Source organism: Bos indicus, chromosome 25, assembly GCF_029378745.1.
Source record: "Bos indicus isolate NIAB-ARS_2022 breed Sahiwal x Tharparkar chromosome 25, NIAB-ARS_B.indTharparkar_mat_pri_1.0, whole genome shotgun sequence".
Taxonomy (NCBI): Eukaryota; Metazoa; Chordata; class Mammalia; order Artiodactyla; family Bovidae; genus Bos; species Bos indicus.
The window spans coordinates 18,546,462-18,569,278 of NC_091784.1; the positions used below are offsets into that span (position 1 = coordinate 18,546,462).

Here is a 22,817-nt window from a genome sequence, read left to right on the forward strand (position 1 = left end):
CAGAATAACCATTTCCTATTAAAGGGGAGGAAGAGTGGCTGTTACAGTCCCAAGGCGATTTTGATAACTGGATCTGGAAAGCGTTGTGCTTACAATGAGGTCTTTTGATCACAGAAGCTCTCCTTCCCGGTCATTCTCCCCAACGTCTTGTTTACAACAGATCTGAAACAGCGGTGCCATTTAATTTTGTATTTAAACTTCACTCAGTGGGGGCGGGGGCTGCCACCGTCTCTTGGCAAAGATGTCTCTTCATACCCTTCAGGTGAAGTCCTTAGAAAGAGAACAGTTTACTGCCCTCCCCCTCACTCCCTGCCTCCCACCCACCTCCACTGGGAGAGCACTCAGCCCCTTCTTGACCTTAAAGCCAAAATAAAATAAAACCCAGAAGCGCAAAAAACTATCAGAAACTTGAAAAGAAAAAGGTCTCATTAAGTGAGGTTTCCTGTGGCTCAAAGCCAGTTCTATTTTTGCGGTGGTGAAACATTGCTTTCCGCTTGGAGTCATCTCTGCTGTGTTCACCGTGCATGCTTAGACCACCAAGAACTTAGAACACGATCGTGTGAGTTCTCCGCTTTGCAAGGGTGGGGGCTCTTGCAGCCTGAGCCCCTGATGGGATCAGAGAGCTCCGAAGGACTCCAGGGAGCGGGGGTGAGCCACTGTTTCCTGGCATGAGAACATGTATCGTGGCCGCTTTTCACCGGACTGGACCGAGGTGTTCAGAGAGTTCTGTGATTTTCAGAATTCTAGGTCCACATGCATCCTCCCGCACTCCCAACCCCAGCCCAGGTCTTAGCTTCTCCCCTCTACCCCAATACTTCCCGTGGCAGTCCCCCACCCCACCCCCGCCCCCGACCCCAGAGGCATTCCTGGCACGGAGGTCTCGGATCTGACTCTCTAGAAGCAAGCACGTGCTCCGGGTGGGTGGGTGCTTCCCTGCTTCCCCGGGTCGGGTATGCCCCCTCTTCCCCTTGCTGGCAACATGTGGAAATGGGCTACCTTGGAGGAGGGCCACACGGGGGCCAGATTGGCCTCCCTACCTGGGTGCTTTGCAAGGATGGGGACAGGGGAGGGCGAGGATGGGACACAGCAGACTAGGGCCTCAAGAAAAATCAGAAGGTTTATTAAAACATAGTCAGCTCAGACATATTGGCTTTTGAAGAGGTCAGTTTCCCCCCAAACACTAACCTTTTTCATTTTCTGTAAAGGTTAAAGGCTTATGGGTTGTTTTATAGAAAAAAAAAAAAAAGCAATACAGTGACTAGAGTATATGCAAAAAGACCCACCCTCATTTATACATTCCATGCCGTCAGGTTAAAACTCTTTGCTTTGAATCATTGCCTGCGATTATGCTGGCCAAACAGTGCAGAGAACATGGGGCTTTTAATGGCCGAGATGTCTGAAATGCCAAAGAAAGGAATGACTTGCTTAGGACAGATGGAAACCATGACAGAAACAATGGGCTTGGAAGAGAACCATTTTCATGAGACTTGCAGAAAACCGAGACAAAAATGTCCCCCACGCCCTCCCAAAGCAGCAAGAAACCCTCATGAGCTCCACCCGACCCTGGACCTTTCACTACGTCCGCAGAGAAGACCCAAGAACTCACTGCTTGCTAGGCAGCAGGCATTGCCTCTCCACCCTGGGGTACCCCTGCCACGTGACAGCATTGTGGAAAATCCACCCCGGCATCCACCCCCTGGCCAAGCCACGGGGCTTTGAGCTGCTGGCTCCACGTGAGCCTTGAAATGGACATGGCGGGACAGGTGGGGAAGGGCTGGAGGAATACTCATGAGGTGGGAAGAGGGAAGGGTGATCAGGGGAGAGACGGCTGCTCCAGTCGGAAACTGCCCCTTGGAGGCAGGCAGGCTTGCTTCCTGGCGATGCCAGAGCAAGAGGCCCAGAGAAGGAGCAAAGGCTGGGTGCTACTTTCTAAGTGTGACGGTCCCTTCAACTCCCAGACTGCCTTCTCTTCTTTGGCACATGCCAGGCTTCCTCCACCACTGTTCATAAAGCTCTTCCCCTGATACAGCTGGGCTGGGCCTCGGAATCACATGCACCAGCTCCTCCACTGCTCCTGACCCCCCTGAAATGTGAAAACCCACAGGCAGGGCAGTGGGAAAGCCCCTATTCGCCTTCCTCAGTGAAATGACTGTCTCCAAGAGGCCACCTGGGGTCTAGCCCTTGCTGGGGAGGGGTGATGGTGTGGGGCTCTCCGTGCTCAACCAACACTGGCCTGGCCTGCTGGCTGTGAACGCAGTTCTGCTCTTACCCCAGAGGATGAAACAGTCTTCCCAGCCACATTTTCGAGTGAGCCTAATCCTATTTGCAATTAGCTTTGCTTTAGTTTGCGGGGTTTGAGGTTGGTTTGGTATTATGTGTGTGTGTGTGTGTGTGTGTGTGTGTGTGGCAGGGGCGGGGAGGGCAGTTGGTGTTAGCTTTTCAGTTCAGCAGTGTTCACATTTACACGAAATCCCCTTGTCTAGGATTTCCAAATCTCCTGGCTGCGAGGCGGCCTTGTTCAGCTACTGTTACTGATTTCTCCCTCAAGAAAGACACGACCAGGGAATAAAATTGGTAAGAGAGACTCTTATTCTCTGGAACTTAAAGTCTTTCACCAGAGGTGTCTTCCAGTGTAACTTGGCGGAGCGGTTGGGATCTGGAAACAGGAATAACACACTAAGAACTCAGCTTTGCAAAGTCAATGTCAGAAACCCATTTGTTAACAATGTACCAAAGCTAAGTTAGCTTGCCTTTTCCTAAAGCGCTGAATAATTCCCAAGAAAAGCAGCAACCCCTGTGTGTTACCTACAATACTCTGCTCCTGGGAAGGCTGTCTGCCCCTTTTCTATAATCGTGCACCCGCACAAATACGTTTCCTTACCCAGAACCCACATCGCTTTCTAAGTCCAGGGTGTTTTTATGCACATTGGCCTTGACTGGACACAGAGGGTTTACGAATGACTGGTGGGGCTGTTTTCTAACAAAATTTATTAAAACCCACAGGTCAAATGCTTGAAATTCAGCATTTTCTTGGTACCCAATGACAAACAGGCCCACGGATGGCTGGTGCTCTTCATGACTGCAACCCGTGAGCCTACTGCTTTGAGCCCCTGCCATACCAGTGCAAATGATGCCTCTCATACCAGTCAAAGGCCAGGAAAACCCAAGTTTCCTCTAGAGACCAAAGACCATCTCTGACTCACACTGAAAATAAAAAAGTTCAGGTTGAGTTATGGAATTGGCACATGATATAAAGAATGGAAATCCAATTTACACATGTAAACTGGTTCATGTGTTGTTTGTGAAAGAAGCATGTAGCTATGTTTGAAAATTAAATGTGGGAATGAGAGTGCAATTTTGGACCGCTAGAGAAACAAAATGATGTAATTGCACAGAGGCAAAATGTAAATGATGACGATTCTGCTGAAGGTCTGTTTGGCATCAGATAGTATCTGTTTTTGTGTTTGTGGGAGAGAAATGATAATCACGTCAATTTCTTAAGAAATCTTTTAAGGATTGGGGGTTGGGGGGAACCTGGTACCCAGCTGGGGCATGGGGCAGGAGGCTCAACTAGGTTGGATGCCAGCAAAACCTGCCAGGGTTTTGTAACTCTGGGCTTTTCCTAAAAGTCACTTCCCAAGGAAAGCGTGGGTAGGGGCACCTCATGTACGATGAAAAATAGAGAATTCACTGGGTACAAGAGCCCCAAGAAACAGGGACTCGTTCAAATGATCTACAGATGGTCAACTAACTACAGGGAAATGTCTCATGCATGGAGAAAGTGGGTGGAGAGGAAAGAAGAGAAATGGAACACTGCATGCATCCTAGCTGCGAGGGGTGTCGACGTTAGCTGCTCTCTTTGCAGCCCCGTGAGCAGCCTCCACAGAGTGGTGTGTCCCTGTCGAAGCTGCCCCCCAACGCTGACCACTCCAAGGCTTCCTGCCAGAACATCACCTCCTGATACTTACAGTCCCCCCGTTGAGCACAACGGCCATCTCAGTTGGCTGATACACGTTGCTTCTGAACGGAGCGCTGGGTCTGTTTCCCAAGCTGCCATTGCGAAATCCTGCAGTTCGGAGAGCTGAGGGAGGGACAGGCAACACCACACACAAAAAAGACACAGTTTTGAGTTTTGTTTTCTTCCCTTGCATCAACACCATGCTCCAGGCACACGCCCCCTCCCCGCTCCTCCCCTTTGTCACAAGCCAGATTCAAAACAAAGTCACAAAGGCGCTTTGTTCTCGGGTTCTCTTGGAGCCTGACCCATCTCAGTGGGGTTGGGGAGTCTGCCGAATCCAGGGCGCAGGCAGCTCTCGGGGAGGGGACCCGGGGTGGAGCCTCTCCCCGCACCCCCTGAGGGCCATGGGGGACAAAGACAGCGCCTGCATCTCTCACAAGGTCTCTTCCGACAAAAGACCTGCTCACTGCTGAGTGCCATCCACGTCAGGTTCAACACCATACTGTGCAACACGGTTTCTGGATACACACAGAGGTGGGCAAGCCTGAGATGCTGGGCCCCAGGCTCATGGTCGAGGTCGGACATCTTCCTGGGAAAGTGACGCGGGAGAGGACGGAGGGGCCCCAGGCCTATAGATGGGGTCATTTCTAGACAGGAAAAAAGGGAGATCTGAAGCAAAGGCAGCAAAATAGGTCTGTTCGTTTTACCTCTGAAAGGTAAATGATGTTTCTTATTTGCAATGTATTTTTATACATCTAAATTTCCTCTTTTGGTGAAGAAAAATCAAATGACACAAAAAGACTTGGATGAATGTGTATTACTAAGTGAAAGCAGTGGGCTATAAAATCTCACATTATATGATTCCGACTATAATATTCTGCAAAAGTATAAACTGTAGAGGCAGTGAGAAGATTAGTGATTGGCAGGGGTTTGAGGGGAGCACAAATGGGGACTTTCCTGGTGGCTCAGACGGTAAAGAGTCTGTCTACAATGTGAGAGACCTGGGTTCGATCCCTGGGTCAGGAAGTTCCCTGGAGAAGGAAAAGGCAACCCACTCCAGTACTCTTGCCTAGAAAATCCCATGGACGGGGGAGCCTGGTGTCCATGGGGTCGCAGAGTCGGACATGACTGAGCGACTTCACTCACTCACTGGGGGGAGCACAAGGCATTTTTAGGGCATCGGAACTCCTCTGGGTGATACTGTAACAGTGGAGACATGACCTCATGGATTTGTCCAAGCCCACAGAACTGTACAAAGCGACCTCTAGAAGGCCAATTATGGACTTGAGTTAATAATAATGTATCAATATTGATTCATCCATTGCAACAAATGTAACATCAATGCAAGTTGTTAATAACAGGGAAAACCAGGAGGGATGGGGCAGGTGGGGACTCCATGTACTTCCTGTTCAATTTCTCTCTACCTAAAACTGCTCTAAAAAATAGTCTATTAAAAGATAACAGAGAAAGAAGAAGCACTGTTAAAAAATCAAAACAAAAGTCTGTCTCAATTGCGAGCTGTCGCCTTCATTATCTTCCTTCTCACTGAAGGCACTTATCTTACTTTGCTGAGAAAAACCTCAATTAAAATCCTCCCTGAAGACAGTCTTTTTTTTTTTTTTTTCTGACTAAAAAGTAGTAAGAGGACTTGGGATTTTTACAAATTAAATTACTTGGGGAAGGGACCAAAATCACCTTGATAGTACAGTTAACCTTCACAGAGTGCCAACCAAGAGCCAGGGCTGGTTATAAAAATACTTTATATGTCTTATCTTATTTAATTTTTATAGCATAGTAGGTTCTTTTAGTATTTCCATTTTACATGGGGCACAGAGTGATTAGGTAACTTGCCTGAGGTCACACAGCTGGTAAGAACCAGCATTTGAATCCAAGTAGAGAGAATTGGTTTCCTTGACCATCACACTATTTTGGGTCCAAATATGATGTTTTTAATGACTGCACTCAGTTACTTAGGAGCAATTTGAATTTAAGTGACATTTGGGGGCAGATCGGCCCAGACTGAACCAAGAAAACATAGGCAGAGTGGTTAACGCATGTTCTAAAAGACTTGTGAAAACCTCTTTGCTTTAGCATCTCCAAGCCTTCAATAGCTCCCACGCACACACTGACAAGGACATGCCCTTCCTGGGGCCCTGAGAAGAGGGGACAGGGTCCCGGGGACATAGAGTCCTTGGACTCTCACCCTCACTAGTCCCAATTCCTAGCCAAGACCTCCTCCAAAAGAGGGAGAACCCTGCAGCACAGCTTTCCTCATAAAGCAGAGACTGGCCAGCTGCAGTGGGGGAATGTGGCTCTCACATTCTCTTCAAAGAAACAAAGTCTCAGCCGGGTCGGTGTCTGTGGGGTGCCCTGGCCCAGCGATCCCTCTGTGTAGTGGTTATTTGGACTGGTTCTCCTCTGGTAAACATCCCTCCCACATTCTGGGTCCTGAGTACTGGCTACAACTGCCTCCTCCCCGCTTGAGGTGGGCATGGGATTTAAGCCTGGCCAATCAGGTCCAGTCAGAGCTAACGCTAGGATTTTATACTCAAGCATCCTGGGAAACGTTCCTTTTCTCCAGTGGGACTCTGTGTGAGTCCAGAGCTGCTGTGATTCTAACAGAGCCAAGAGATGGAGAGAGACCAGATCTTGGCATCACTTGAGCCTCCTGGATCTATCCGTTTCTGAAGCCTGATCCCCAGTACATTAGTTTTGCTGTTGTTTTGTTTACTTAAATTGCTTCAGATGAGATTATGTTTTTTTAATTAACTTGCATTTTCAAGAATCCCAACTGACAGCCCACTCTGACCAAGAGGTGAGCCCTCTGAAAGGCAAGCAGGGCTCACCCACAAGGAGTCCCAAGAGGAATCTAAGGGCATAGGCTAAATGCCAGCCCTCTCCTGCCAGCCCTCACTGCAAGTGAGGCAAGATTGGGTCCTGTCCCCAAAGCTGACACAAGGCCTTCTGCTGGGCAGCAAAAGGGCAGAGTTTAAATCGCCCTTGGCCTAATGAGATCAGAAAGCCCAAATCCCCTCATGGAGGAAAGAACACTTTTCCTTCCTGCTCCTTTGGAAGGTGAACATTCAATGCGCCTTGTTAGCGCTTTCCAAATGTGATCTGAAGTGCTATATCCTTCAGTGTATTTTCATCTTCTGTCACATACCTCATGCCTTGTTGATACGTATTAAGAAACAGCAGGCTGGTGAAGTCCTACATATCTGGGGTCCCACTGGGGGAGGGAAACAGGCAGCAGAGGCTGAGCTGCAGGCCAGCCTGGGGCATATTCCTCCCGTCTCTTGACCTCAGGGCTGGACTCCCAAGGGTAGAGAGCCTGAAGGGCTGGCTGGTTAAAATGCAGGAGAAACAGCGCCAGCTGTAGCTCCCGGGTAAGGCCCCGTGTAGGGCCTGGTTCCCTAAAATACAGCTGGCTGAGGTCAGACCAAAGATGACAACAGCTGTTCTCACCATGGCCAGGAAGGGTGCCCAGGCATTCCCCAGCCAGCAAAGTAGGATTTCTCGAACAAAGGCAATCCTAGCCAGGATGACTATTTATTCTCTCTCTGTGAGCCTTCCGAGGGGATTGACTTTGCCTGGTGCCCACGTGAATTTTGGTGGACACACATTTGGGAGAATGCAAAACAGGGCTATTAAAAAAAAGTCTGACAATATCCAAGGTTGGTGAAGAAGTGGGGATGGGGGCTCTCATACAATTATTCAGGGAAGACTAAATCAGTCCACCTTTCTGTGGGGAGGGGGGGATCTGGCAGTATATATGTGGATTGAAAGGTACAGATTCTGATGCACGTCTAGGAATTTTTTTGCAAGGAGGTAATTGATCAAGGACACAAAGATGAACGGATAAGAATGGTTATTACAGCATAACTTGTATGGAAAGCCAGAAACAAGCAGAATACTCACCAGCTAAGATCAGAAATAGCTCAGCTGGTAAATCATCTGCCTGCAATGCAGGAGACCCGGGTTCAATTACTGGGTCGGGAAGATCCCCTGGAGGAGGAAATGGCAACCCACTCCAGTATGCTTGCCTAGAGAATCCCAGAGACAGAGGAGCCTGACAGGCTACAGTCCATGGGATTGCAAGAGTCGGACATGACTTAGTGACTAAACCACCACCAAGATCAGGAAAACAAATTATGGTGCCTCCTGGAAAGCTCTGTTTCGTGAAAAGGACAGCTCTGCAGTTGTTGACCTGGAAAGGCCTCCCTCTGCGATACACTGTCAATTTAAGCAAGCGCATTGCAGATAGCCTCTTAGATAACCAGTGCTTTCAACCTGGTTACATCCTAGAAGCACTTGGAGGGCCTACAGTACTTGAGCCCAAACAGACTTACTCAGTCAGATTGAGGGGGCAGGCGCTGGTAATTTGTTTAAAGCTGCCCAAGAGACTATAATGTGCAGACAGGTTAAGAGCTGCTCTGCTGGATTGAGGTGTGTGTGTGTGTGTGTGTGTGTGTGTGCGCGCGCGCGCGCAGGGTGGGGGTACTGTGTCTGGCAAGACAGGAGCAAACAGTCAGCAGTAGTTGCCTTTGGGCAATGGGATTCTGAGCAATTTTCATTATTTTCACTTGCTGAACTCCTGATTATTGTTGATCTTCTGTCATCAGAAAGGAATAAAAAAGTTATTTTTGCTTTGGAAAATAAAGAGGGGAATGGGGGACATTGTCCTTGGCTCTGGAACCCAGAGTAAGCCCCATCACCCCCTGTGCCAGTCCAGGCACTGCTGGTTCTGACATGGGTCCCAAATCACTTTGATCTGTAGATCTTACAAGGATATGACATACTGACTGCATTTTCTCAAGAAAGGATGCAGGGCATTCAGAAAACCAACCTTCCTTCTCCCTGCTCCACTGTGAACCTGAACAAGTTGCTGGACACTCCTAGACTCAGTTTCCCACTCTGTAAAATGGGACTGATAATCCCTGTCTTCTCAAGGCACAGAGTTGCTCTGACACACCTGTGAGACGAGGGACGCTGAAGGGCTTTGAGAAGTTCTGTGGCAGAGTGGGCTCTGGAGCCAGGCTGGCTGTTCAAACCCTGGCTCTGCCTCTTAGGCAAATTATTCAGCCTCTCCATGTCTCAGTTTCCTGTCTGCAAGATGGACCTCACTGGATTATTGCAAGGATTAAATGAGATTAGTCACTAAAATGCTCAGAATGGTACCTGTCCATTGTAAGCACCCAGTAAAGGTTAGCCGTCTTTAACTTCTGACGCCCCTAATACTTGTAGGTAGTTCTAGCACCCCACTCCTCCTTGTACTGCAGGTAAACCAGACCATGAGGTTCAACAAAAATGATTCTTAACCTTCTAGGGATCATAAATGGCTTTGAGAAGTTGACAAAGCAATAGACTAATTGCCCAGTGAATGTATAAAGCTCTACAACCATTTCAGGAGTTCCTGTTACCTTTAAGGTCCAAGGGGAGTTTGTGAGTGTCAGATAAAGAGGATGCTATTCCAGGAGAGGCCAGGGAAGAGGTGGCTCCACCAGGACCCCAAGAACTGGTCAGGTGCCTGGCCTCTGCTTATCATATGCCCTGAGGGACCCTCTGGGCTCCCGGTAATGACCCCCATCTCCTGGCAACCAGGAGAGTCAGCCCACCAGAGCTGTGGCTCATCCCTGTCAAATCTCTTGACAAAGACAAGCTTGCTGGTCTGGGGCTTCCAGTAAGAAGGAGACTGCTCTGATAAAGGCCACCCCAGCACTGTGATTCTACCCATGGTGGGGAGGGGGAACGAGCAGGGTGCAGGTCTGTCATTCTCCCGGGGGTCTGAGCAGGAGCAGGGTGCAGAGGCAGCTGGGCACCTCCAGTGGTGGGAGGGCTGCAGGTGGCCTTGGAGGACCTGGGGGCTTGATGTGTTTCCCCCTGCCTATGGGGGTGGGCGGCTGTGCTGAACCCAAAAAGGCCAACTCTGCAGTATGACCAGACCACCGCCCAGGAACCTGGGTGAGCGTCACAGAAAAGAGGACTCAAGCATTCGGAAGGGGCCACCTCCTATGTCACTGGGCAAGACTGAATCTCTTACAGCCTCTACTTACTCCTCTGTGAGATGGGGATAATAACAGACCCTACCTCGTCAGCTGGAGGGATGAAGTAATGCGATAATGCAGGTTAAGGAGTAGGGTCTGGCATGTAGCTAGTGTTCAAAAAATGACGATTATACTAGGTAATTATTACTACTGCGGCTGCTACTGCTACTATTATTATTATAGCTCCTGATAAATCTTTAGGTAACTGAGAAAAGGCACTTTTAATTAATCTCAAGTACTGGGAATGCAGCCGACTTGCTTTAAGCAACAACTGTAAGAGACACTTCTCCAGCATCTCTAGCAGGGGTAGCTGGGGCCTGCTGCTTCTTCTCGGCTCACCTGGGGATCCCACCTCTGCCTGAAGTGCCTGTCGAATCTCTGCTTTTCTGTTGACGGAGCTAATAGAACTTGATTAGCCCATTTATGGGAGCCCTGGAGGACATTCATGGCAGCAGGAGATAGGAGTTGATGGACAGATGCTGCAGCCTCCTGTCCTCCAAGGATCAATTCTGAGGCTCGTTCTACATGTGTCCATGGCAGGAATGAGCCCCAGCTCCCCAAGGTGGTAACCAGCTCTTGACACTCTTGTTCTGGCGTTTCTGCCTTCCTGGTCTCCTTCTCCCGGGCAGGGGCGACCTCCTAAGCAACAAGTTTCAGGCTCTGCTTTCAGGGGAACCCAACCAAGATACACATTCAACAAGTCAGGCGCCGTGGGGGCCCCTTGGTACATCAGGACTCACAGCAGCTTTATGGGGTACACAAAGCCTACATCTGGGAAGGGGCAGGATCCCAACCCAGACTCTGACTCCAGGGCCCAAATTCATCCACTCCTGGAGACAGAGCTAGAGGAGAGAGCGTGAGCATTGCCTCTTGCCATACCCTGCATCCAGCTAGCACAGGGGCTGCAAACTCAAACAGGCAGGAAGCAGGGAGCTGATGTTGATATGCTATAGTGGCTGGGACAGGGAGCCACGGGAAGTGTGAAAAGTGAAAGTCGCTTAGTCACGTCTGACTCTTTGCGACCCCAGGTACCATACAGTCCATGGAATTCTCCAGGCCAGAATACTGGATTGGGTAGCCGTGCTCTACTCCAGGGGATCTTCCCAACGCAGGGATCGAACCCAGCTCTCCTGCATTGCAGACAGATTCTTTACCAGCTGAGCCACCGGGGAAGCCCAAGGGGAGTGTAGTGAAAAGAAAATGGATGCCCACCTAAAAGTCCACCACCACCTGGGAGAGTAAGAGACAGGGCCTTCCAGCCAGCTGCAGACAACTGGTGCCCGGTGGGAATGGCAGCCCAGCACTGCCAGATCCAACTTTTCAAAAAAGGCCAGGAGCCTGACTTTTTACATTAAATTAGTTGAAAGTGCTAATTAAGTCTCTTCCCAGGTGGCTCAGTGGTAAAGAATCTGCCTGCCAATGTAGGAGACACAGGAGATGCGGGTTTGATCCCTGGCTCAGGAAGATGCCCCGGAGAAGGAAATAGCAACCCACTCCAGTATTCTTGCCTGGAGAATCCCATGGACAGAGGAACTTGGAGGGTCACAGTCCATGAGGTTGCAAAGAGTCAGATACGACTGAACACACATGCAGGCATGCATGCTGAATAAATTGATAATGCTGAATCTCTGGGGGCCAGTTTCAGCACAGGGGTCAGTGTTTGTGGGCTCTGATTTGCCAGGACTACCCCCGAGGCCCCTGATCCCCAGTGGGGGAAAAGGAGCTCTTTTGGGAGGAACAGCCTAACCCAGTGGGACGGTGTCCCCTTTACCTGCATTGTGTTCATCCATTGAGAAGGCTTTGTTCTCCATGTAGGTCCGTGGCAGCTGCACGTCCTCCTCAAACGCCGTCTCCCGCATCCTTGGCTGTGACGTGTCGAAGTAGTTGGGCGTGTTTTCCTGCGGGGCTGGCAGAATGGTGCAGTGGATCTCCGGGATGGCATGGAAGATGACGAAGACCCAGCCACTGGCCACCAGCGTGATGGCCAAGGTGGGGTCGCCCCAGGCATCTCCCTGTCGTAGCTCAGCGTTGCCAAAGAGGTACATGGTCATCCAAGCCACCCAGATGAGCACGGAGAGGAAGGCCGTGACCAAGATGCAGACTCCATTCTGCTTCCACTTCTTGAACTTGCCACACAGTGAGAAAAAGGCCAGCGCCAGGGTGGCCACGAGCAGTACCATGTCGTAGATGAGGGCCATCGCGAAGTCCATGGGCTCGTAGGCACAGGCCGGCTTCGCGTCTCGAAGCACGGTCAGCACCAGCCACTCGATGGCGATGATGACCTGCACCAGCATCAGGCACAGGGCCATGCCCACCAGCTGCCAGCCCGAGGGGCTCTTGCCGTGGCGCACCAGCCTCCTCACTCGCCATGCCTGACTCAGCAGGCAGGAGAAGCAGAGTGCGAAGAGGACGCCCCAGAGGAACCGGCGGACCGAGCAGATGGTCTCGTCCTCCCGGATGATAAAGGCGAAGGTCAGCCCAAAGAGACCCAGGGTCCCCAGGAGGAAGAGGAAGTGGAGGCCCACAGGGTCCTTTTTCTCCTTGTCCTTGATGAACGGCAGCCGCACCAGCAGGATGAGCATCAGGAGCAGTGTGATCAGGGCGCCTGCCCCGGCCACCGCCTCCACCACGATGCCCCAGATGGTGTCCAGGTCGCACAGGGACACGTACTGAGGGAGAAGGTCCAGCCCGCAGCCCCGGGATGTGCTGGCGTTCTCAGAGGCCCCGGAGGCAATCACGAAGAGCAGGAGGAAGGCGAGCGCCTGGTGGGTTCTCATCTTTCTCTCTGATGCCACCACGAAGGTTCCAGAAAAGTTGGGGGGAGAAGACCAATTCATGGTGAGACTTCCACTCCCCTGACTTCTTTAAGGAGACCCTACGTCCCTTCAAACCCACCACCAGCCCCTTTCTCCAGGCAGCACAGCCTGGCACCAGGAGTGGGTGAGGATTTCTGTCCCCATCTGCCCCCTTGGCTGGGCCCGGTAAACAACCATGAATCGTCAGTGCTAGTGGCTGGAGGAGAGGGTGGGAGGGAGACTCCCTTTCTCTGAATACCCTGTCATCTTCTTTGAACGTGAGGCCTGTCTGACCTCTTTAAAAATAAGGGAGTAAAATGAGACTCAAAGAGATGCTCATGGACGGAGCGCTCGCTGGGAGAAGGACATGCATTGTGGTTTTGGTCCCTCGGTGCTAACAGCTGACACTCACCGATGACTCAGCCTCGGCCAGGGACCCAACACAGCCAGTTCTCACGCCGGTGACAACTGTCTTGAGGAGGCTGGGACACTTGCCCAAGGTCACACACTCAGCTCCTAGAAGCACCCCCTCTTAGAAGCTTCCCAGCATATCAAACACAGTGTCAACTGTCTTCCTGGGCTCCACCTTTTCCCCCTCCCCTCACACATCCTACCCTTCTCACAAAGATCTGAGAATCCATCCTCTTGCTCCAGGGAGCCCCCCCTCTCCTGGAGATGCCTGCAGGACACCCCCAAGGACTGTACCCAGCAGCCAGAGACGGGCTTATTAACCCAAGTCTCCTCTTCCCCCACTGCTTCCTCTGCCTAGACCCCTCCCACCCCCGCTTTCATGGAAAACTGCTCCTCCGCACACTGGTCTCAGCTCTCATGTCATCCACTCACACCCTGGCCAAGGTCACACCCCCCGCCCCCCCAGCGTCTCTCGTCTATTTCTTAGGTCTAATCGCATCTGTCATCCTTTCGCCTGCTTACTTTGTTTCTCTGGTCCCTTCCTCCTCTCCTCCCTTCCTGTCGTTCTTCATCAAGAGCTGCAGGAGGACAGGGACACTGTCTTGTTCATCAGCACAAACCAGGGTGTCCCGGGATAACGGACACTTTGGGTCTAAGCCTCCCTTGTTTGGGGGTCTGTCCTGTGCATTGCAGGAGGTGGAGCAGCACCCCTGGCCTCCACCAACTAGGTGCCTGAAGCACACCCTCTCCCCTAGCAGCGACAACCCCTCAAATTCTTAGACACTGCCAACATTCCCTGCGGGGTGGGAAATCACAGAATGAGCACCACTGGTGAAGAACTAACACCAAGTAGATGCTTCTTAAATACTGTGGGAATGAGACTTCTCAGTAGGGCTCTCCTATACCCACTGCCTCCAGGTCCTTGCTTTTGGAGGGAGCCTGGCCTTGGGAAAGCCCTGCCTGCCCAGCTCTGCTGTGCTGTGTTTCTGAGCATCTTAAGCCAGACTTAGCTCCGCCCACAATGAGGCTGTAACCAGCCACCTCTCAGGCAGTTCAGCACATCCCTGGGGCTTTCTTAAGTAAATGTGGTATCGACCACTTCTCTCTCTCAGCTACTTGATGGGATATAGTGAGCAGCTCTGATCCTGCCTTGGCCGCAAGGCCATTGACCGGGATAAATTATTGATACCACAGAATGAGAAGGAGCATGGTGCTACAGGGTGATCCTTCCTTTGCCAGAGATGAGAGGAGGCAGGAACAGAGGGTATCTGACAAGACATGCTCCTGAAACAAGCACTCAGACATTGATAACCAGGCTCCTGGTCCCATCACTCTTCATGCCGTGTCAGTCACGAGAGGGCCACCTCAGCTATTTAAGCTTTGTCTACATACTCCCTGTAAGTTATTTACTTAACTGACTCACCAAGGTCTTGAAATTGACTCAGAAGAAAGCTCAACACATTGGAATACCTGTTGATGGAACTCCTGTTGCATCCCCATTGCCATATCCCAATGTACCACCTTTGGAAAAAAATGCTGTCCTAGTCAGAGCTGCTTATCACAAGAGCACACTTGGAATCAAAATTTAAGAACCAACAAGCCCAGAAAAAAAAAAAATTAAGAACTGGATATGCTGGAACAAAATGCCATTGGCCCCTGACACAGTATAGTGGATTTCCTCTAGGCTTCTCATCAATGGCAAATGTGTTTAAGAGACTTCTCAGCAAGTGACAATGGAACACACCCCATGCAGACTTTCTAGTTCACACAGTGGCCAACAACCCCCAGGGCGGCTGGGAGGAGACAGGGAGGATGGTGCTTCTGGAGTCTTGACCATCAGTCCTCTCACCAACTCTCCCCACACACCTCCAGGCCAGTGGTTCTCAACCAGGGTGATTGTGATCCCAGGGAACACTGGGGCATATCTAGGGACAGTTCTGCTTGTCACAAATGGGGAGGGAAGTGCAACTGGCCTCTAGCAGGTAGAGTCCAGGGTAGCCGCTAAGCAGCCTGTGCTGGAGAAGACTCTTTAGAGTCCTCTGGACTGCAAGGAGATCAAACAAGTCAATTCTAAAGGAAATCAACCCTGAATATTCACTGGAAGGACTGATGCTGAAGCTGAAGCTCCAATACTTTGGCCACCTCATGCGAAGAGCTGACTCATTAGAAAAGACCCTGATGCTGGGAAAGACTGAAGGCAGGAGGAGAAGCGGATGACAGAGAATGAGATGGTTGGGTAGCATCATCGACTCAATGGACATGAGTTTGAGTAAACTCCGGGAGATGGTGAAGGGCAGGGAAGCCTGGTGTGCTACAGTCCATGCGGTCACAAAGAGTTGGACACGACTGAGTGACTGAACAACATGCCTGAGATGGCCCTCAAACACTAAGAGTGATCTGGCCCCACATGTCAGCAGTGCTGAGGATGAGAAAGCCTGGTTTATACACTTGAGAACAGACTTGATGAGGAAGAAGCCAGGAAACCAGCCAGGTCTCTCAACCTCATGCCTGCACCCCAGGTCCTTTCCTTGCAAGAACTAGACTTTCTTTAGCTGCCTCCACTCACTCTCAGAGGACTCTCCTCTCTCCAGACCTGCCTACAAGTTGGAACTTGGTTCTGCCAGTTCATTCCTCGGTTCTGCCGGCTCATCTCTCTTCCTGACTGACCTTCCACAACAACAGGAAACCAATGTGAAGAAAATATAAAGATGGCAACCAAGCTTCTGAAATTGTGTGGTTTCTTCTGGCTGCGGTTCCGTCTCTAGCTCCCACTCCTTTCTGACACGGGAAATAGATACACTCTTGCTTTCTGCTTTCATTCCTGAGGATGGAACCCTCTCCTTCCTCCAGTTCTGAAAAGAGCTCCTGATTTTCCTCTGCAGAGCCCCCTTCAGCCCCAGCTGTGAGCCTCAGACCCAGCCTGGCCAATCGAAGCATTTGTCCCACCCTCTGGCCGCACTGATTGGCTCAGGGACAGGCACTTGGCCTCATCCAGACCCATGAGGATCACTCTTAGGATTTTTGCTAGCATTAACTGGGAAGGAGTTTTTCTCCTGTTACCGGGGTTAATAAGCTGAAAGGAAGGCAAAAGGAGAAGAGGGCGGCAGAGGATGAGACGGCTGTATGGCGTCACTGACAAAATGGACGTGAACTTCGGCAAATTCCAGGAGACACTGAGGGACAGGGAGGCCTGACGTGCTGCAGTCCACGGGGTTCCAAAGAGTCAGACGCAACTGAGCGACTGAACAACAACAAGCTAAAAGGATATAAACCTGGAGCTGGAGAGGGCACATTTACCATCACAGGGAAAGAACCTGCCTGGGAGGAAAGCTGGCCCACAGGAAATCGTCACGCGATGCACAGGAGTCCCAGTACACTGCAAGGCTGGATTCAGTTATGCCTGAAGCCAGATACCCTGGTCTTTGCACCTCCAGCAGTCAATTAACTTCTCTTTTTTGGACTAAGCCATTTTGAGATGGGTTTATGTAACTTGTTAACAAAGACGTTCTATGATGTATCCCACATGAAGTGGTCCTCTTCTTCCAGGAAGTCCTCGCTAATCAACATCTAGGCACCACGGGCTTTGGAAGGCTTCAGTTGTCCTGAGTAGGTCATATCATTGCAAGGGATGCCCATGAGGTGACAGTCATTGTTCTACAGAACTCTGTCCGGGATGATCGGAAGGAGGGCTATACCACCTCACATAATGAAGCAGAGTCCAGCTCATCTAGGCTTTCTGGGGAATTCAGAATTGCCCTGTGGAGTTCTCTATTACTGCCATAGTGAATATAATAATGACTGTTAACTCTCACAGTGCTTACTATGCTCTAGGCCCTCTGCTGTGCACTTCACATACATTAACACCTAATCATCTGGACAATGACACCATGAGGCAAGTGGTATCACTATCTGCATTTTACAGGAAATAAAACAGACAGGCCAGTTGGCTTGTCCAAGCTAGGACAAGCTATACAGCTAGAAAGTCGTGGAATCAGGAGACAAATGTACTATTGTTACTGGGGTCTTCAGACAAACCAGGGCTCTGGAAATGTCACCGGCTGAGCCCTTTGCTAGCCAGTCTATCTAAATTAGGTTCCTTTTGCCCCTTTATGCTCTATACCAATACTCCTGATCTTTATCTTTGCAGCATGTACCACAATTTACATTGTTTTATTTTATTACTCTTTTGGTCTGTCTCCCCCACACCCAGGCTCCTGTCTGTTTTGTTCTGCATCGATTCCCCAGCACCTGGCACGTGGGCAGTGCTCACGGCCCAGCTGCTGAATGAACTGATTAAATATGGTCTCCAACCCTCATGTCACAGGGTAGGAAGATGCTCTCACGGTCATCTTATAGAGGAGGGGACTGAGGCTTAAGCCAAAGTTTGATCCTCAGGCTGGCAACAGCAGCAGCATTGCCTGGGAGCTTGTAAGAAATGCAGACTCTCCAGAGTGGGCCCGGCCACCTGTGTTTCCACAGCCCTCCGATAAGCTCCAGGTGTGCTCAGATGCTTGCGTGCACTGAGGTTTGAGAAGCAGGAACATATGCAGCTGGGGAGCCAGAACCATGGCCCTGCACCTTCTGCCTTCCTACCACTTCCCCAGACCCCACTCAGGCTCCAGTGCATCCACTGTCAGGTAAGCCCCATCCAGCTCCACCTGAGGCCTCCCCCTGCCAAGTAGGGAGCTCTCCAGGATCCCCAAACTGCACAAAACCTGATTAGAGGTTTGGAGTCAGCCCCAGGGCAAGGCTGACTGAGATGGGATGAATATATGGCAACAAACCCATGGGATGTAGGCATGCAGCTCCTCAAAAGGAGTAATGAATAAAGTGATGAATGTGCAAGACTCGGCTCACATACTAATTACTTTGCTGCCGGCCAGGCTCCCAGAAATGTGACTCATTCAGATGCTCTTAAATACCCTGCGTCGCACACGCACGCGCACACACGCTCTCTCTCCCCACTGAGGGGCCAGAAACTGCCGGCAGGTGGTGGAGCAGCACGCTCCATTTCTCACAAGCTGGGGCCTGCAGAGGCTGGAAAGAATGCAGGCAAGATTCCTTGTGTGAGGACAGTGCTGCTGCCTGCCTGCAGGCCACAAGCAGGGCTGGTTCTCCCAGCCTTGATCTTCACCAAGCAGCATGAACTTTGGGTTTCCGATTCTGCCCCTGGTATTTGCTAGAACCTTGTGACCGGGGGCAGCAGACTTAACCTTACTTGCCTGTTTCTTCATGTGCAAAATGGGAGTGATAACACCCGACTTGCGGGGTTCTTGTGAAGATTAAAATAATAAGTAGGGTTTAGGACTATAGCCTGGCATGCTGCGGTTCATGGGGTCGCAAAGAGTTGGACACAACTGAGTGACTGAACTGAACTGAACTGAAGCACTCATATAAAGTGTCTGTCAAACAAATAACAGACTGGCAAATGCCCTGAGGTTACGAACTTTTCTGACTTTCCTGTTCCAGGAGGGGCAGTTGCCATGGTGATGGGACTGAAACCGGCTCACCCAAGTGTGAGTCCACCACTGTTTCCAGCCTCCACCATCACACACTGAGAAAAGAAGTCCCTGAGGGGGTGGGAAGGGGAGAAGCCTCTGGGGTGTTCTACCTTCAGTCAATTCAGTTCAGTCGCTCAGTTGTGTCCGACTCTTTGTGACCCCATGGACTGCAGCACACCAGGCTTCCCAGTCCATCACCAAGTCCTGGAGCCTACTCAAACTCATGTGGTCTACCTTGAAAACTCCCAAACTCTCCTGATTCCCGCAGCAGGTGCTCTAAATGGTGGCCTGACTGCACAGGTGGTTTTCCAGAGGGGAACTGGGCGCTGGAAGACCGGAGGCCAGTCTGCATGCCCTAAAACTGGGTGCCCCTGCTGAGGAGTCAGAGGCAGACACCCAGAAACCAGACACCAGCCATTCTCCTGGGAACCAGCATCCTCACCTTCCCACCCACCCAGATGACAGGAGATACAAGACGTACAAAACTTCTCTGGAACATGCCATTCTGACCTGCTTCCCCTTGGCTACTGCCAACAGAGGCACCTTTAACCCACCTTCTCTAAAGAAGTGGGGAGGAGGCGGTGGAGCATGGACGGGAGAGAAAAACTAAGCAGGTCTGGAGGGCCTTTCCTAGCCCTGGGCATGTCTAAAGTACCAATGAATACCTGGCAGAGAATTTACACTCCCATCCGTGTCCTCAGGAGTGGAAGACCTCAGCTGGAGGAAGTCAGACAGAACTGAGTGACACAGGGCATTACTTAACCTCTCTGACCTTCAGTCTCTTCTGTAAAACAATGATAGTAACAGTGCTGCTTTCTCAAAGCTGACGTGCAAAGTGCTTAGAAAGTACCCAGCCCGGTGCCTGGCAGACAGGGAGCAGTGGGTCCTAACTTGTTACAAAAACAATGACAATTCTCAGCGTCCTGTTGGGAACAGGAAGTGGTAATGACACTTGGCCAGAGGCTTCCTAGAAGTGACGGATGAGCTGGGACTAGAACCCACTGCTCCGGACTCCTGACCTCAAGGCCGCTGCGCCCCAGTTGGACTCCCCCATGGTCGGCAGAGGGCCAGGATGAGGCTGCGGAGCCTGTCTCCCACGCACCCCAACACACTCTGTCCTTGCCCACTCCCCTTAGAGCCGCTGGTGCATTTCCTGCTCCTGAAGGATTAAACTGTTACAAGGTTTCCTGACATTAAAACTCTTTCCCAGACCTGCAATCTTATCCTTTGATCTCTTTTCCAAGTTATACCATCTCATAATCTTTAGTTCCCAGCACCATCCAGACCACCAGACTATCTGGGAGCCCTTGAATTTAATAACCCTCACACGTTAGTAAACAGGGTTGTCAGAACACAGGCTCCGTGATCCATGAATATGCAAAGCAGCTCCAATCCTGTAAATAAAAGCAATCATTTAAATGCAAATTGAATCCTTGGCTGCCCGTTCCAGGGTGGATGGTTCCTCTCAGGCTGTAATTCCGAGAAGAAAATGTGACTAACTCAGAACCCCCAGGAAGCTCTTGCGTGGACGTGTTTATGGAGCCGTGGGCTCTGGGTGGGGGCTGCTTAGGGTGGACAGAAACTGCCTAAAAGCGAGAAGTGGGTTTTAAAACCTGACCCATCCCTGGCATAGGCTCATTCAAAGCAGTCCCCACAGGTCCGCTTCGGCGGCTCCCGGCGCCTTGCCATCCCCAGAGGCAGAATGAAAGGGGAGCTGCTTTTCCTCTCCTTGTTGAGGTCAGGGGAGCTTTTAAAAATCAGATCTCATGGCTTTGTACTCCAAACCCTCCCTCCAAGGATTCATTGAAGAGAATAAAACCTAAGCTCATTTCCATGGCCCCCCAAATAGTGGTTTGGCTGGTCCCTGCCATCCCCTTTCAGACCCCCACTCTCAACATCTGCCTATGAGCTCCAGCCACAATGGCCTTTGTTCAGTTCCTCTAAGCTCATTCCCACCTCCCAGTCTTTGCACTTGCAGTGCCCTCTGCCTGGTTCAGTCTTCCCCCAACATCTGCCAGTGGCGGGGGATGGGGGGGTGGGGCGGCCCTATCTTGCAAAGCTCCACTAAAATTTCACTGCGCAGAACTCTTGTCACTTTATTTTACATCACCCTGTTTTATTTTCCTGGCAGCACTTATCCCAATTGGAAGTTCTATCCACTTACTATTTATTTACTTATTTAGTGTTCACCCAACTCCCCAGTGCTCTGAGAGCAGGGGCTTATCTGCCAGTTGTGTAGCTGGCCCATTTACCAAAATAATACATTAACCGATCAAGATTTTAAGCTTCTCTCTCTAACAAGAATGCTTGTCTCGCTGCTTGTGCCCTAAATGGCGACTCCTTCCCACTTACATTTTTCCCCTTCCCAACTCAGTTGACCCCTTTTCAGACAGAGCAGGAACAGATAGGAAACAGTTCACTCCACAGTCCAGATACAAAACTGGCCGGGTGGAGGGCTCCCAACCAACAGACACCGATTTGCATTCTATTTACATCCTATTTGCATGCAGTTTAACTCAACGTCTTGAGTCCTCCAGAAAGCCTCCATCCCTGGGGAAACTTATGAACCAAGGTTCCTCGGCAGAAGTTCCAAAGCTTTTGTGCCAAGCCCCTCCCCCACTTCTCGCCTCTTTGCGAGGACCCCCAGTTCCTCCTGGGCTCTGTTCATGTCCCCCCCACCCCCCATACTGGCGCAGTTGGGCAGCCAATGTGGCGCGTGGCCCGGGGCCCCAGGCGGGGACGCCGCTGCCCGCCACACTCCAGGGGCCTTTGTCCGCGCTCCAAGGAGCCGCCCCCTTAGAGAACTGGGGACAAGTTGCGTTGGGGGGTGGGGGGGGGGGGACGATTGGCTAGGCCTGGGAGTGACATAGCCGGGGAATGAACCCACAGGCTGCGCTGGACCCGTCCTCGGTGGCAACGGTAGCCCCTCCCTGGCTAGTTAACCAGCCCTCCGGCCGAGGCGGGTGCGGGCGGTAGGGGTCCCGGGATGCTTGGGACTGGAAGCCTGTGTCCCCCAAAGGGTGGGGACGCAGCACAGGGCTGATCATCGCCTCTAGCCTGGCCGGAACACAAACGCTAACCCTCGCGCCATTGTATGCAGCCGCCCCTCACTTGTACCCCAGCTCCAGGTCCCAGTTCTGCCTCTTTTCGCCCGCAGTGTCCCCTCCTTGTCCGGCAGTGCGTAGCCGCGACCCGCTGAGAGCTTGACCCCCAGTCCCTACGGCAGGTGCCGCAGCTCACCTCCAAAGCTCTCCCCTTGTGCCCCCGGCTCCGCCTGCCCTGTCTGCGGTCAGGCCCCGCGCCTGCCACGCAGCCCCCAGACCTGCCCGCGGCTGCCCTCACACGAGTCACTCGGGCACGCCTGAAGTCCCTTACAGTTCCAACGGCCCTTTGCCTGATCTGCGATCGCCTCCAGACCCTCCTCTGAGACTTTGATCTCAGCCTGGTCCGGGAACACCGCCCCCGCCCCATTAAGGTCCCAACCTTCTCCGCCCTCTGCCCCGCGGTCTGCGGGCTCCTCTCTCCCGCCAAACTGTGGTCCTCCAACCCGGAAACCCCAACTCTCCCAGCAGACTAACCCCTTGGGGAAGAGGGGGGACTCAGAAAAGCCCAAGAAGCAGACCCCATCCCAACGCTCCCAAGTCCACCGGGGGAAAAGTTTCTGGGGTCACCGCAGGGCCCTCCACCCCCGCCGGCGCGGCTGGCACTCACCGACCCCCGCGGCCCCGCAGCGCCGACGCTCCCGCTGGCCCTCGGCCCGAGTCACATCTCTGCAGCGCCGCCGTGGCCCTAGCCCAGCGATCCCGCCCGCCCGCCCGTCCGGCCTCACTGCATCGTAGTCGCGAGCCGCAGCCGCGCGAGGCGCCCCCTGGCCCGGCCCGTGCTGCTGCAGCCGCCGCGGCCCCGCCCCCTGAGGCCCCGCCCCCAGAGCCTCCGAACCCCGCCCCCGTCCCGGCAAGGGCTGATTGTTCCAAGCAGAACCCCGCGCACGCTCCTTTCTCCCCGCTTGCAGCGCCGAGACGAGCCCCCTCCAGTGTCCTCATTTAGGGACCACCACCCCCACATCCACAGTGTGTCCAAAAGCACTCTGGATGCGCCGGACACTTTC

At 51.9% G+C, this 22,817-nt stretch overlaps 1 protein-coding gene across 2 annotated transcripts; it reads right to left on the minus strand.

Annotated features, from left to right (window-relative positions):
• Positions 1 to 1,099: 1,099 nt before the first annotated feature.
• Positions 1,100 to 22,548, minus strand: GPRC5B (G protein-coupled receptor class C group 5 member B). 2 transcript variants are annotated; one of them, XM_019987644.2, is made up of 4 exons: positions 22,421 to 22,548; positions 11,774 to 12,787; positions 3,969 to 4,081; positions 1,100 to 2,656 (listed from the first exon to the last, which is right to left on the minus strand). In XM_019987644.2, the coding sequence occupies exons 2-4, from the start codon at positions 12,777 to 12,779 to the stop codon at positions 2,612 to 2,614; spliced, it is 1,164 nt and encodes a 387-aa protein (XP_019843203.2). In that variant the 5' UTR covers positions 12,780 to 12,787; positions 22,421 to 22,548; the 3' UTR covers positions 1,100 to 2,611. The 2 variants fall into 2 exon arrangements, with proteins under 2 accessions (XP_019843203.2, XP_019843204.2); XM_019987645.2 differs by lacking the exon at positions 22,421 to 22,548 and adding an exon at positions 13,210 to 13,325.
• Between the last annotated feature and the right edge of the window lie 269 nt (positions 22,549 to 22,817).

What these genes read in the sequence shown, in the direction of transcription:
- GPRC5B (XM_019987644.2), bottom strand. Translation starts at nt 12,779, where the DNA reads ATGAGAACCCACCAGGCGCTCGCCTTCCTCCTGCTCTTCGTGATTGCC. An exon ending in AATGGATGAACACAATGCAG is followed by an intron (nt 4,082 to 11,773) that starts GTAAAGGGGACA and finishes TCCCTCCCTCAG; the next exon opens with CTCTCCGAACTGCAGGATTT. An exon ending in TTGTGCTCAACGGGGGGACT is followed by an intron (nt 2,657 to 3,968) that starts GTAAGTATCAGG and finishes TCCTGTTTCCAG; the next exon opens with ATCCCAACCGCTCCGCCAAG.